This window comes from Aythya ferina (assembly GCF_964211825.1).
Source record: "Aythya ferina genome assembly, chromosome: 8".
Taxonomy (NCBI): Eukaryota; Metazoa; Chordata; class Aves; order Anseriformes; family Anatidae; genus Aythya; species Aythya ferina.
In genome coordinates this window covers 6,983,138-6,998,120 of record NC_140304.1, presented here as the reverse complement: position 1 = coordinate 6,998,120, position 14,983 = coordinate 6,983,138, and the positions used below count along the sequence as shown (strand labels likewise).

The 14,983-nt window shown below is 47.9% G+C and overlaps 1 protein-coding gene across 2 annotated transcripts in view; it reads left to right on the top strand.

Moving 5' to 3' along the window:
- The first annotated feature begins 7,703 nt into the window (after positions 1–7,703).
- VAV3 (vav guanine nucleotide exchange factor 3) overlaps positions 7,704–14,983 on the top strand; it is a 162,470-nt gene continuing 155,190 nt past the window's right edge. The window contains exon 1 of one of the 2 annotated variants that reach the window (XM_084527441.1): positions 7,704–7,950. In XM_084527441.1, coding sequence (XP_084383567.1) covers positions 7,738–7,950 — 213 coding nt within the window. In that variant the 5' untranslated portion in view covers positions 7,704–7,737. The remainder of the gene's footprint in view (positions 7,951–14,983) is intronic. The other variant, XM_084527440.1, reaches the window with a different exon arrangement.

Genomic DNA, 14,983 nt, shown 5'->3' with positions numbered 1-14,983 from the left:
TACAAATCATGTGTAGCAGCATTTGTAACACAAGAAGCATTTGGAGAAAAAACAAACAAAAAAACCCACTTTATTTTTCTATGAAGATGATGTGTTAAGCTAACACCTTTGCCTGCATCTGCCCTTTGGTGCCTCCCTGGGAAAAAGGGAAATAGGGAAAAGCCAACAACTCAAGTGCTGTAATCCTGCCTGTGTTTGTTTCTGAAACTTCATTGTAGATCCAAGGAAGCAGGTGATGTAGCTGCAGATACTTGTGAAACCAATTAGCAGGTACAACTCTGCAGAATCTGGGCTTGGAGGGAAGGAGAACAGTATGTGATGGTAGCATTGGCTTCTGCTGCAGCTCTGGCAGCTTTTGCAGAGGACTGTTCCTGCTGGCTGTACCTGTGTCCTTCTGTCGCTTGCTGGCACGTTGTTATTCCTTTGCTTTGTAATAGTTGGCATGAGTTCATCTAATTTGGATATGTAACCTTTTGATATCATATCATGGATTTTTTTAATTGCAATTAAAATTGTGCCAAGGTCCCGAGCAACAGGCATCCACGGAGGCTGAGGGAAGTGCTGGTACCCGGGTGCTGCGATCTTTCCCTGTCTGAGCATTGTGTGCAAGATGTGGTGTCAGAAGAAGGGCTGGCTGCAGGAAATGTGGAAGAACAGAAACAGGAGGAAGGCTCGGTGGTGCCTGGAGAGAGCATTTTCTCAATTTGGTCTACTAAATCAACTCTGCAGTAGACAGAGCTGTTACGCCTCTGTCACTGGGTGGCCATACCTTTGTCTTTGGCTGATGTTTGTATTACCTTGTCATGCTCTTTAAGGCAGCTTGTGTTTCTATGTTATTCCCTGTGCCTTCAGAATAACCTGTGTTGCTCCTTTTGGGGACAGTAATGGACCTTCACTCCTGCCTGAGTCCTGGTACAGTGCTGAGGGCACTATAGTTTTATAATGTAATAGTTTTACAGCTTGCCAGGCTTCAGTTGGACTTCAGGTGGGTAAATCCCAAATGCTTTATGTTGGCAGATGCCTGCCACTATTTCTAAGATGGTGAGAGCAGCACGTCGTGGTTCTGATGCTGTTCCATGTGGCAGTCCTGAACTGAAAGCTTTGTTTCTAAATCACCACTTCACATGGATAGCTTTATCTTGAGCAATATTTTCAGCTGGGGTTGGGGAAGTTTTGATATCAGTGTAGTGGGTGGGACTCCATGGCCGTGAGATAAAAGCCACTTTTTGGCTGTTGTTGGCACCGTGGGAGCGGGGTCTAACACTGATCTTGCGGAAACGGAAGCTCAACGCATTCAGAGGCCAGTTTTCAAGATGTGTATCTTGTTCTTGTGGTGGCTTATTCTTCTGAACCGTAGGCCAGGGTTAATGGCATCGATAAGGGGCAGGCCCTGGCCTTGTGTCCTTGTCCCTGGCAGTGCAAAGGCAACCCCTAGGGACTGAACGAAGAGCCCCCGAATCCTTCAGCCTCTGCTGATCTGCAGTCTAGCACTGGCCCTGCTTCATTAGACGAGCGATGCCCAAGTACACTCGTTATGAGAGACTAACAAAGTAGGTAGCAGCGTGTCCTGAAATATTGATGCTCTTTATTCCTGAGGAGAGACAAGCACAGGAAACATTAGAGGTGAAGCTGCGCTGCCTACTGAAGTGTTTAGAAATACTTTGCCTGCTGACATGTCTAAAAATAAATTCTGCAGTTTTGCAGTTAAAAATCATTAATAATTTTGACTTGTGAGCATAAAAGGAAACTTTCATTTGCCAAACATAGATTAGTATGTAAATAAAGGTCTAACACGGTAGGTGGAATAACTGGAATAGTGTCTTTGAGATGATACGTGACTGCCCTATTTACTAGAGCTGTTAGCACAGCATGAGATTAGACTAGTGGTAAATTTTGACTGCAGGATATGAAAAATTCAATTGCCTAATACTGTTAACTTTGAAATAATATTCTATTAGCAATAGGGTTATAAACATTGCTTCAAATATTCCCTCGCTCTTTGAGTAGACATTTCATGCGTGGTGCTTTTCAGATTTTACCCAGCTTTAGGTAGAGATTTCTGTTTTCCTGGATCTTGTTGTATTCAGATGTCTTCCAGCAATTGATGCCTTCATCCAAAGCTGCAGGAAAATCTTTCTGGATTTGGGGTTCTGAATAAACTATGGAAACAAACAAAAACTATTTTTCCTTGCATTAGGGCTTACTTCCTGGCAATCTGTGCACTCATACCTCAGTTATATGTACCTGAACACCCCGACCTTTCATAAAAATATCACTTTGTTATCATCTGGGACTGTGAAAAGTACATTTGTCTACATCTCCTGCTATCTTTAGTGAAAAGAGGTGTTTTCACCATCCAGTAACCCTGTCATCTGATCTGATTTTGCATTTAGAAACATCACCAGACTGTTGAGAACAACTTACGGAAGATGAGCAATGGAGGTAAAATAAGGGAAAGCGTAAGAAATGGGAATATTGCTTAGAGGCACCAGTGAAGTCAGAGGAGATTGAGATGGACCTACTAAGACATAGGGAAGGTGACAACTTTCTTTACTGCTTCAAGTTGTTTGGATTCTTAAGACACCAGCCTTTTGATATTTTGATTAAAAATGTTGTGAAGTATTACACAACATATTCTTTTTTTTTCCAACTTTGTTTTCCTTATAGAATTCATGACTGCATGTTGACAGTTACATTCCCCTTTTTTTCAGCTCAAACAGATGATGTATCATTGGTCCTTTTGTATGAATGGCTTTTAGAGAGGTGAAGTTTTGGTTTCTATAAATCAAATATTGTATATTAGGAATAGAACAACAGGTTCTGGGCCCATCGAAATCAAGCTTCTGTTGACTTCAGTGGAAAGCAGATCTCTGGCAGGGGAAGTAGAGTTGAAGGCAATGTCTCCAGATGATTGTTTGGTAGGTAGCTGTTAGGTCTAGGCAGCCCGTGTGACTCCTTTAACACTTCAACACTGACTGGTTTACATGGACCTTCCCTTGCATACTCATAGGTTTCTCAAACTTTCACATGCATTTAGAGTATCCAGGCAATTTTGTAATAAAACCAGTATCTCGGTGTTCATCTGGTGTCAGATGGCACTGACAATTCCTCCTGGTTCATAACTATCTACACGTTTACACATGTTGACTGACTGCATCTTTCAGGTCTCTACTGAGAAGTGAATTCAATACCAGCTCTTGTTCTGCTCAGCTCCACGCATCTCAGCTTATTGTTTTATTTGTTATTGGCTTTTGTTTTCAGCATTTCATTTAGTTTTCAAGTCACTCCGATTCTTTCCATGCAAACTTGAAATGGTCTTTGTAAAGCAATGTGTAGTGCTTTGCTGAAATTCAGATACTGATTTAGAATGCTTATTTTTCTGAATGTCTCTGATTACTGTAAGACTTCTCATGCTAACACAATTAATTAACAATCAATTAAAAGCAGCCCTGCTTTTCTTTCTGCCACAAAGTTTCCGAAGTAGTTCTGAGGCTGGAGCCGGTCACAGTTGGATACAGCCTGGTGCACCTGGGAGATCCTGATCCACATTCACATTCATTTAAGTGGCAGGCAAATTATTGAAGAGTGCTGGTCAGCGATCTTACCCTCGTTTACTTTTACTGCAAGATGAGCAGGCTACTTAAGAAATGCTGGACTCTGTCCACCTCCTGATTATTCACTTCCAGCCAAAAAGAGCACGGTTCAAGGGAAGCTCCTGGCCAGGAGCCACGTTAGCCCGGCGCGTTTTCAAGCAGGATAACGATACAAGCGTCTGGGACAAAGGCTGTATATTTCTGTTCTCTTGCAAACTGCATGTAACTGAATTTTCTTACTAGTATAATTAAGTGGGTCTAATTGAGACATGCTGAGCATGAGCTCAGTGCTGGCTCAGCTGGCACGCCGGCATTTAGTACCCACAAACGAGGGCAGTGCTTCACTTCAGCTTGCCCAGCTTGCTCTGGGTTATTTAAAAATGCACTTGAGCTATCGTCAGAGGACAGGAAAACTTTAAGAGCCAGAAATGATAAAGCTTATAAAATTAATTGAGTTTCTCTCAATGAAGTAACAAGAAAGGAGCTGGAAAGTCGCCACCTTCACCGGATGCAGCACAGGGTAAAGAGTAAAAGCAACAAATGTATGATGTCTCCAGCAAGGAGACAGTTGTCTCTTGGAAGCAGAGAAAAAACATGCACGAGTTCTTTCTGGGTGCATTTTGTTGTACAAATCTTCAGACTTGCTGCTCTTTAATAGAGTTTTTTTTTATTATTATTTTTATGTAGTTGACTCGAAGTGTTTTGAACGCAGGAATGCAAGTCCTTAATGTTGCTGGTTTTAAGAATCTGAACTAATTCAGTAAATTGTTTCCTGATGTGTTAAGGTGGGGAAGAAGGTATGTAAAATAACTTGAGCTTTTTTGAGCAATCTGAACTGAGACCTCCATGATAGGTTTGAGCATCAGTCTGTTCTAGTAGAGGGAATGGACTGAGGTGACTTTTAAACTGGCCCCTCTATCCATCTGGAGCACCCTCTGACTGGGCAATTTTTGGAGTATGAGGAGAAAAACAGGATGCAAATAAGTCAAATTTCCAGTATGTCTTCAGCAGGTGGTTCACCTGAAGTACTTGATATTTTAGCTATGGTGTTGTGGTTTTTGCATATGTTAACAGCAAAAATTGTCAATGTAAAAGTAGCTCTTGGACCCAAACAAATGCAGGATTAATTCAAAAATCAAACACCCTTCAATAAATGATTGTGGGCAATGTAGGATGAGGAAGGCTGGGAGAAGTACTACAAGAGGAAAGGGAATGTGTACCTATCCCTCCACCTAGGTAGAGCGAGCCTCTGTTCTATCAAGGCTGTGCTGACCATGAATTTCACCTGTTTGCCCCTTTGCTCCTTTCAACCATGTAACTTTTGCAGAGAGATGGTTTTCTGGAGTTTATATGGAGACACGGATTCTTCTCCATGTGAGTCTCCAGTAAGTTTCAAGGTGTCATTATGGGTAAGCTAATGCTCAGTGCAGGACAGCCAGACACTAAACACAAATGCGTTTCCTCTGCTTCTGCACAGAAGTGGTTACCTGAGTGATGATTTTTATTATTCCCCTTTCAGTGCGTTCTTGTTGCCATTACTAAGCATGGCCAGCTACATAACCTTAATATATCTGGAGGAATGGCACTTGGTCGATATGTTTTTGTTCCTCTGCTGTGTGTTGTATTTTGAATGTAATTCAGTTCTGATGCTTCAGTATAACAGCCTATAACCTACAAACAATTTTAAACCCCAGAATAGGTTTATAAGACGTCTGCTTCCACATACTGCTTTTAAAGCCTACAAACTCTAGTGATAGGAAGCTCGGATTAAGGAGTGGTGGATTGCTCCTAATAAACCATGTAAAATGATTTTATCAATTTGATAAACTTGCCTGAAGTGTGCTTTTTTTTTTTTCTGTTTATAAATCAGGATGGTGCTTGCTTTTCTGTATTTCTGCAAAAGCGTCCCAACAGCTTATGCTGCCTTGAGTGTGCTGCTGTATCACTGATCCTGGCTGCAGGCAGCTGATGTGGGGGTGTAGATAATGCAGATGTTTTTCTGTTTCTTTTTTTTTTTTTTTTTACTTTGCTGCCTTTTGTGTTGGCTTCAGGGTTATGAATGTCCTCAGACTGAGTGGAGATAGCTCCTGGGCACCACCAGATTTTTTTATTCACGTGCCATTTTGTGTTTAACTTGTCACAGATTTAAAAATAATAATAATAATAATCTTACTACGAGACAGTGCTTTGCTGTATTCTTGACCAAACTGCTCTGATGTTCATTCATTTGGGCGGTGATAACCAAATGATCTTGGGTAGTTAACGTCAGTCCCTTTTGATGTCAGCAAGGAACCAAAGTTGTCTCTAATTCTGCCTGGGTGTGGGCGGTCCGGCTCTGTTCCTCCTGTTGATGATTTGGGAGCTCACCTGCTGCCCAAGAGCTGCAGCACAGGTGGGCCTGGCCCAGGGAGCTGTGGGGATCGGGGCAGGGGAGCTGCAGATACCACCCAGACTGGGGTCACGCTTGCCAGGGTGTAGGTTACTCTGAAGGTTTGAAACTCAGCTGCACCGCCACCAATACTTTGGATTGAGGATCCCTCTTCTTGCTCACACAAAACCCTCTTACTGCTATATCGGGTTTGTGTTGTGCTGAAAGGGGTTCCTGCTCTGACCGGCCTGTGTGGAGCAGCGGGGTGAGCTCCCTGTGCCCTGTCAGCGCTGGGGACATCTTTGGGAGCAGGTTGATGGCTCTGTGCCTCCCTAGTGAGGAACCAAACACTCCAAACCAGCCGTTGTGCCTCCTAATTAGCGGCAAGTCACACCTAGCTGATGTGTTGTCTGCTGGGTGACTGCGCAGGTGTCGTGGGTGGGGGATCCCACTGGTTCCTGTGCTTCTGGGGGTGCCTATAGCGTGGTGGGAAGACCTCCATGCCTGATCCTGGGTTTACAGCATGTTCTACTGGGGAAAACCACAGGATCATTAAGGTCAGAAAAGACCTCCAAGACCATCTGGACCAACCATCACCCTACCACCACTGTCCCTAAAAAGCATGTCCCTAAATACTACCTCTAACCTTTCCTTGAACACCCCCAGGGACAGTGACACCACTACCTCCCTGGGCAACCTGTCCCAGTGCCTGACTGCTCTTTCTGAGAAGAAATGCCTCCTCATTTCCAACCTGAACCTCCCCTGGTGCAACTTGAGGCCATTCCCTCTAGTCCTATCACTAGTGCTTTGTGAGAAGAGGCCGACCCCCAGCTCCCACAGCTTCCTCTCAGGCAGTTGCAGAGAGCAATGAGGCCTCCCTCCCCTGAGCCTCCTCTTCTCCAGACTGAACACCCCCAGTTCCCTCAGCCGCCCCTCACAGGATTTATGTTCCAGAACCTTCCCCAGCTTCGTAGCCCTCCTCTGGACATACTCCAGGGCCTTGATTCTTGTAGTGAGGGGCCCAAAGCTGAAAAAAGTACTGCAGGTGCAGCCTCCCCAGAGCTGGGTGCAGGGGGCTGATCCCCTCCCTGGCCCTGCTATTCCTGACACAAGCCAGGGTCCTGATGGAAATGCCTGAAGGACAGGGCTGTCGCTCGCAGGAATGGTGAAGCAGCGTTTCAAAACACTGGAAACGTGCATATGGGCTGTGAGGCCTCAGCTTGTGAAATCCATTCCCAGAAATTGTACATTAATTCTTGGAGAAATTAAGAGCTTTTGTGGGGTTAGTTTTCTCAGAAAGCGCTGTCGGGCTCTTCAGGGAGGAAACACAAAAATGAGGGATAGCTGTGGATAATCACGGCTGTGTCGTGCTGTCGGAAGGTGTTCTCATACTGGATTGTTTTTTCCCTCAGAGCAGCACGTTAGTAACACAAGTGTTTTCTGGTTACGAAAAACAGCCTTTTTAACAGAAAAGGGAAGGTGCTTTGTATCCTGCCGAGAGCCTCCTTTCGCAGAAGCCGCCCCCGGCGCTGCTGGCAGGGGGCAGCGCTGCCTTTTCCCCCGGGGCTGTGGGGGGGACCCGACCCCGTTTGGGGCCGCTCCCGGCCGCGGCCGAGCCCCGGCGCTGCCCCAGCGCCTCCCGCAGCCCGTGGGGGCGGCGGGGCCCGGGGCCGGGTGGGCTCCGCCCGGCGGGGGCGGCACCGGGGCGGAGCGGGGCGGCGGCAGCGGGCCGGCAGCGGGCCGGCAGCGGCGGGGTGGCCGCGGAGCGGCCGCAGCATGGCCGGGATGGAGCCGTGGAAGCAGTGCGGGCAGTGGCTGATCAGCTGCAAGGTGCTGCCGCCCAACCACCGGGTGACCTGGGACACGGCGCAGGTCTTCGACCTGGCGCAGACGCTGCGCGACGGCGTGCTGCTCTGCCAGCTGCTCAACAACCTGCGCGGCCACTCCATCAACCTCAAGGAGATCAACCTGCGCCCGCAGATGTCCCAGGTGCGGCCGGGGAGGGGTTTTTTTGGGTGTGGGGGGAGCATCCCTGCTTCCTGTCCCCCCCCGATCCCTGGGGGCTGGCCCCGGGCTGTGCGCGCTGGGGGCGGCGGGGACGGGGCTCGGGGCTGCGGCACCGCGGGGGCGGCCTCGGGGCCTCCCCGGCACCGGCGGAGCGGATCCCAGCCGGGGGGCCCTGCCCTGGCTTTGGGCGCACGGAGAGCCCCCGGGGAGCCTCGGTGAGGCAGCAGCGGTGCTGGGTCTGGGTGTCAGGACGGGCATCCCGGCCCCACGGGGAGCTGCTGGGCTTGGGCACACGGGGCTGGTACCCGAGCAGGGCGATGGGCGTGCAGGGGGTGAATCTGGGGAGTTCTCACATGCCGTGAGCTGCTCCAGCCCCGGGAGGGAACCAGCGCTCGCTGAACGGTGCCAGAGCCTTGGGTTGTGTCTCTGTTATGGTGAGGCTGCTGCCGAAGTGACCCTTCTTCACCTGAGCTTGCAGAGCTATAATTTCCATATGAACTCTTGGAGGTGGGTTCCTGCCCTGTTCCTAAGGGACAAAAGGTGGCCTCACGGTATTACCCAGCGTTATTTGGATAGCTGATTGAATCCGCTGCAGTTAGAGCTTAATGCTCCTTGCCTGGGCCAACATCACTTAATTTTATTTTTGATGAATAAAAGCTGTGCCGGGCTGCTTCTGAGTATCAAAACGTTTTGTCTTCCTTGATTGGAGCAGGTTGAGAATTGTTACGGTTCATATCTACTTCTCTGAGCTTGTAGCTGGAGATCTTGGATGATTTATGAGCTTGAACTTGAGCTCTGTATGTGCCCAGCGTGGACGCTGACACTTCCCAGCCCCAACCACTGCTGCCTTGCCCGCTGAGTGCCCGAGGAACCTGCGGTGCTGCCAGCTGCTCTCACTGGGGTGCGTTTCTGCCCTGCGCTGCTTCCACCCTTGCAAACAGGGAGCTGTTGCTGGGTTAAAACCTGTAGTGGCTAAACCTACCCTCCTGTTACCTTCATCTTCTGTGAGATCGAGGTTTGTTGGTCTTTGTGAGGTTCTGGGGGGCTTAATGGAGGGAGGAGGTACTTCTTGCTGGAAAGGATCATTCTGTGAGGATTTCAGATATTGTCATTAAAAATGCAGTAAGGCGAAATTCGGCAGGCTGCTTCTAGTTTGCTGCTGAGACTGTGAAGGCAGCTTAGCAATAACTTAGGCTGACTCTCAGAGGCTTTCAGATGATTAGTCTTGAGCTAGTTGGGGTGCGCAGAGCTGAGCCTTAGTGACTTTTGTCAGAATAACACCTGCCAATAGACTGACGTGTATGGTGTATTGTAGGGTCTCAGGGGTACGCAGAAACACTAGGTGCTGCTCCGCTCCTTGTGAGGCAGTGATTTACGGGCATGGGGTGCCAGGGCAGACGTGGCATTGGGATGCCGGTGGTCCCAGCCCCTGTTTGGGTAGCCTGCTCCAATGTGCTGCTGCGTCTGTGCTGCCTAGCTGAGCTGTTTGAGCCTCACGTGGCCCTTCCTTGCTGTCTTCTAAAATTGAGCTGTGGCTCCCCTCTGTCATGATCCGACGCTGTTTGTGCTGCGCAGCCTTCGAACGGTCAGGGGGTTCTTGCAGCAGTCCTTGGGCAATAAACCCAGAGAATGAGAGGTGGATGAGAGCTCCACGAATGGGTCTGGTGGCAGGTGGGCTGCCTGATGTGTGCCTCAGCTTGTGCTGCTGCTGCCGTTTATCAGGCCTGTCCCTGTGAACCAAGTTTTGGTGGCTCGGGGGCTGGTTCTGAGGCCACCAGCACTGAAGGACAGGACGGCGCGGTGCTGCCCCAGGCAGGCCGGGGAGCAGGCGCCAGCTCTGCCGGGAGAGCCGAGTCTCCTCCGTTTCGTTACACGTTTATTTTGTTCCGGAGTGAATGTGGCAGATCAGATGTCTGTAATGCTCATCCGTGCTGCCCTGTACATCCTGGTAACGCATTAAAAGCTACACCAGGAGTGCAGAGGGGTTGTGCTTGCTGTCACTTCTGCAGAGGCTGCTTCTCGCCGGGGGTGCCTCGTGCGCTGGACCAGGAGCCCTGCTCAGCTGCTGTCAGTGCTTGGGGCAGGGGCAGAAACAGACTCCTGGTGCCCAATATTGCTGCACAGACTCATGTCTGACCTAAAGGCAGTGGGTACGGTCTGCTTTATGGGCTGGCCAATGCAGGAACTGCATGTCTTGGTGCCACCACCAGCCACGCGCTTTGTCACAGCTGTCCTCAGGGGTGGGCTGTTCGGTGCATCTGAAAGCCGTGGATTCGGCCCCTCTGCCTGCCTGGAGATGATGCCTGGGTGACAGGAGTGTCTGTGCTTCTAGATGGCAAAACAAGGGATTCGGGTGCTATTTGGATGTTGGCTGTTGCTGCCTGCATTTCTGTGCTTGTGACAGTACGTTTGGTTCCTGCAAGTTGTCCTCTGAAGAACAAAGCTGATGGAGTCAGTTATGCAGAAAGCAAGCCCCAGATGTGAAAGCCTGACCCTTGCCTTCGTGAAGGACAGCAGGGTTGTTGCTGTGCTAATGAATCTCCCAGCGCTGGGTCTCCAGCTGAGCGCTGCCTTCTGCCTGAGACGCTGCCGTGGCACAGTGCGAGGTCGTGTGTGAAAAATGCCACGTGGGCTGTGTGTGGGAATGGGAGCTGCTGGCTTCAGGGACTTTCTTGTCCAGATTTTTTCACCACGACTGCAAAGAACAGCAGTGTGTGGCCTCTGGCAAGAGCTCTTGTGTCAGGGCTGCAGAGCACTTCACTGCCTGACCTCTGAAGGGCTGTAGCGCCACGAGTTGTCATTTCCACCCAGTGTGCGCACAGTCAGCGAAGGGAATTCTGAAGACAGATCACAGAGTGTCTCCTGGGCTTGGAAACCAATTACAGGGGAGTCTGAGAGCTGAGAGCTGGTAGTGGCGTTGTGAAAGCCGTCTTACTGCAGGCATGCTCTTTACCATGTGAAGAGGGTTGAAACAGGTTGCTGAGATGTGAGCTGCTGCGTGTCGAAGCCCTGCACGAGTGCTGGGTGGCGGTGAGATGAGGATGGAGCTGTTCACTGCCGCCGGTCACTGTGCCCAGATGCCTCTTCGTGGGTAACGTGGGCTGGGGAAAACAGCAAAAATAGAAGTGATCCATAACAGAGAGCACTAATCCTAATGTTTCATCTTGATCATACAAGAACTTGAATAATTTATCAACAGAAATTTAAAACCTAAATCAGCGGATTACAGTGGATTTGCAGAAGATGTCATCTGTTCAATGCTTATCTACTATCTTTAATACTTTGTAAACTCGTTTTGAAATGGTTTTTGCAAGGCATTTAGTTAGCTTATGAGAGATTGCTCAACAGGAAAACTGCACTTAGTGCAATACTGGCAAGGGAGTTCACTAAAGGAGATGTTGACATAGGTTAAATATTAAAAATAACTATTTCCTATTATTCTAATAAAAATAAACAGAACATCCCTCGGTTTGTATTACAAGTTCAAATGTCTTCTAATTTTAGGGAGTTATTTGGTGTGACCGTGTGGCGCAGGGAAGTTTGCGATCGTTGTATCCGTGTGATGTTTTTGGGTGGCATCTGAGCATCGAGAAAAGGCACTTGCTTTTTATTCCAAATGTTGGCATAGGAGAGCATGTCAAGTGTCGGGTATCAAACGTCGCTTACCACGTGTGGAGGAGCAAACTGGAAGCATCTCTTGACTCTGTGCCACCGGTTTGAGAGTTGTTCTGAAACTGCCAAACCTCTTGGGCTTGAGCTGGTTCCGTTTTTATAGGCGTAATAAGAGTGTGAGTAAAACAAAATAAACACCTTGGAGCTATTTAAAGCTGAATGTTCAGTGCAATTGGTTTCATTTTTTGAACTTTTCAACCTTTTCAATCTGTTCGCTTCCTTGCTGGTACCTCAGCCCACGTAATGCCTCTAACAGTTGACCTTATGTCAGTGATTCATCTGAAGGAGAGCTGTTATCCGTGGGGGATGTATGTTACACACATGATACACACATGTGTCTTCTGCAGGTTGGACTTGGGAAATAAGCTATTTTAAACAAATACCTCCTCAAAGCAAAACCTTAACACGACCTCTGCTTCGTGCTAAGAAAAGCGACTGACAGCAAGCGAGTGACCCAGTTTTTGTAGGTGGTTCTGCTTACCTTGAGATGGAGAAAATAACATTGGAGAGCTGCCACAGTATTTCTTGGTTCAGGTTGATTAGTTTTGGTTGCGGGGGGAAGGGAAGACTGCAGTTGTGCTATATTTGTGTTGTAAAGCTTATTTTGCATGCTATATTTATCGAAGAGGTATTACATGCAGAATATGCATCTCGCCAAGAGTTGCCTGAAATGTCACCTCCCGCACAAAGCTGTGGTGGGCTGGGAGCTGTGCAGTGCGTTCACAGGAACGATGTTAGTACTGGTTCCTCGGAGATGCCGTGGTGTTGGTTATGAGCAGCTAACTACTCAGTGTCTGTGGCGTGCTGCTCTGTCGGGGAAAAGCCAGGTTATTCCCTTGTGCGACAAAGGTGGGGTGCCTGTGGCAGTGGGAAGGGCTGTGTCGGAGACAAAAAGAGGAGAGGGAAGGGGCCTGTAAGAAGTAGGGGGGAAAAATCAGAAGAAACTAATATGCACTGGAGAGAAGGGTCAGGAAAAGCTGGGAGGTGGATCTGAAGGGGCATCAGCCTGTGGGACCCGTTGGGATGTTGAGAGAGGACTGAAGATAGGATTTAAGTTTTCTGCCTCGTTAAATACAGCTCCTGTGTGCAGGGACAGGGGGCTCATGGCCGCACGCAGGCAGGGAGGTCCTGGCTCGTGCCCTGCGTTGCGTGGGGGCCTCTGAGTGCAGAGGAAGATGTGCTGGTTTGTTCGGTCACTGGCAGGCTTACCTTGAAGTGTATTTATTGCCTGATACTCCGCAAGGGGTCAGTTTTTGAACTGGCTCCTCCCAATGCTAAGTTTGTAGTTCTTTAAACAAAACACAACCAACACTTCCCCCCTGCACCAAAAATCTTTGATTTTTTTCTTAAATTTCCCTTCCTATTGCTCCAAAGCAGCATCGTAGTACTTCCATATTATTCCATGATATTCCACAATAGTGTTTCCCATTACCCTATACTGTGTTATTTCAGCACTTCAGAAATTGTTTCACAAGGAAAAGTATGAATTGATGTATACTTTGGCAAAATGTCTAGTATTTTTTTGTGCTTTCCAGTTTACTCAGCGTCATCTGGAGCTACCTTTCCTTTCCTCTTACTTGTCTTTGACAAGTTTAAGACTTCAGGCATTGTAAAATACCAGCTGTTTGTAACGGCTTGCAATATATAAAGTGTAATCTAAACTGTTATCTTTATCGTAATGTTCTGAATTTTTATGTTTCTGAGAAAGATGTTCCATCAAAGCTCAGTGAATGCTGCCGACTCCGGTTCAGTATCAGGTGAGAACAGGCACTGCAGGCAAATGGAAGGGAATGACCCTTTCTTTCATCCTGTATTAAATGACAGCAGTGAATGTGTTGGTGACATGAAACACAGAAGGATTATTAACAGGATATTTGATTCTCTGTGTTTTCAGAACATGAAGCCTTAGTCACAAATTGTGTAATAGAGCAGTATCATCACAATTTGTATGAGAGCCACTCATTTAAAACGCTTGCAGACCTGCAAGTATGAACTAATGGAATTGGGGAAGTGACATTCAGCTGTCCTGTTTTATGATACAGGGATTTCAGACCTGGAAGTTACTGCTACTTCTAATCAGAATTTTGTTTTATATTTGGTTAGTAGGGATTTGGTTAGTCTGCCATTACCTATTTTTCTGCTACTTTTATCTTCTCTAAAGATCACTTGAAAGATATTTCAGGTGATAGAGGGAACATGGTTTGGTGTCCTAAAGAAACAAACAAAATGCGTATTTGAGGTAGGTGCTATAATAAGGTGTTATCTGAAAAACAAAACAAAAACCCAGCTCCACAACCAAAATGAAGTGTTTTTAAGGCATGTTTGTTTTTAACTGGTGAAGCTTAACAGGATAAGTTGACTTGTATTGCCAAAACCCTTAGATGTGCCATTTAATCCTTGATACGACCACATTTATTCATCCGTTTCAGTTCTGCAAGGCCATGCACGGAGTAATCTGTGCGTAGGGTACCATGTGCCACTGGTGGCTTTCACATTCACATCACTTCGAGGCGAGAAGCAGCCTTACAGCCAGCTACAGCAGTCATTAGAGCTTGGCCCTGGCAACCTTTGGCTGTTGGAGCAGCCTGGCTTCGCTGTCAGGTAGGAAACCTGGTGCTAAAACACTGCCCACGCTCTAAATTAATACAGTAATAACGCACAGGCTGTGAGGACGCTGTCAGTTTCTTCTGTTTGCTTAGTCTAGAAGTAAATTACACTTAAATACTCCAGGGATTGGCAGTGAATCCCCCCAGCTACTGCTTCCCGTGGCAGTGGTGCCTTGTATCAGCGAAGGATGGCCGTGTTGCTTTTCCCCCTGAATTCCTCAGGGTGTGAGTGCCTCTGACTGTGGTGTGGGGTGGTTCAAGCAGGTAGAGGAGCACAGCGCTGCTGCACGGATGTGCCTGGCAGACTTCAGGCCTCTCTGGGTGGAGGTGCAGTGGTGACGTAGCCCTACTGTGAGCTGTAACTCGGGGTGGGCGCTGAGCGTCCTGCTCAGATCTGTAGGAATTAGCTCAAGCTTTGAATGCCTTCATCTGGGAGAACAAGGGGGAAGCAGAGAACACCAGTGGGAACGTTGAAGCTGCTGCCTGCAGCTCCTTCAGCTCTCGGGCCAGCAGACAGGCTGGGAAGTGCCCCTGCACGCTGCTGCCTTTTGGGCACCCGGTCAGTTGCTGTCTGCTTGGCTGAAGAAGAATTTCCTGCAGGCTTTGAGAACCTGATTTGTATTTAGGCAGCTATTTTGAAAACCGCTTGGTGCTTCTTTGAGGCTTAAGTTCTGCATTTTGGAGAGCAGTGTTGGTTTTGCTAAATTGCACCCAGTTGAGTGAGGGAACATTTAAGT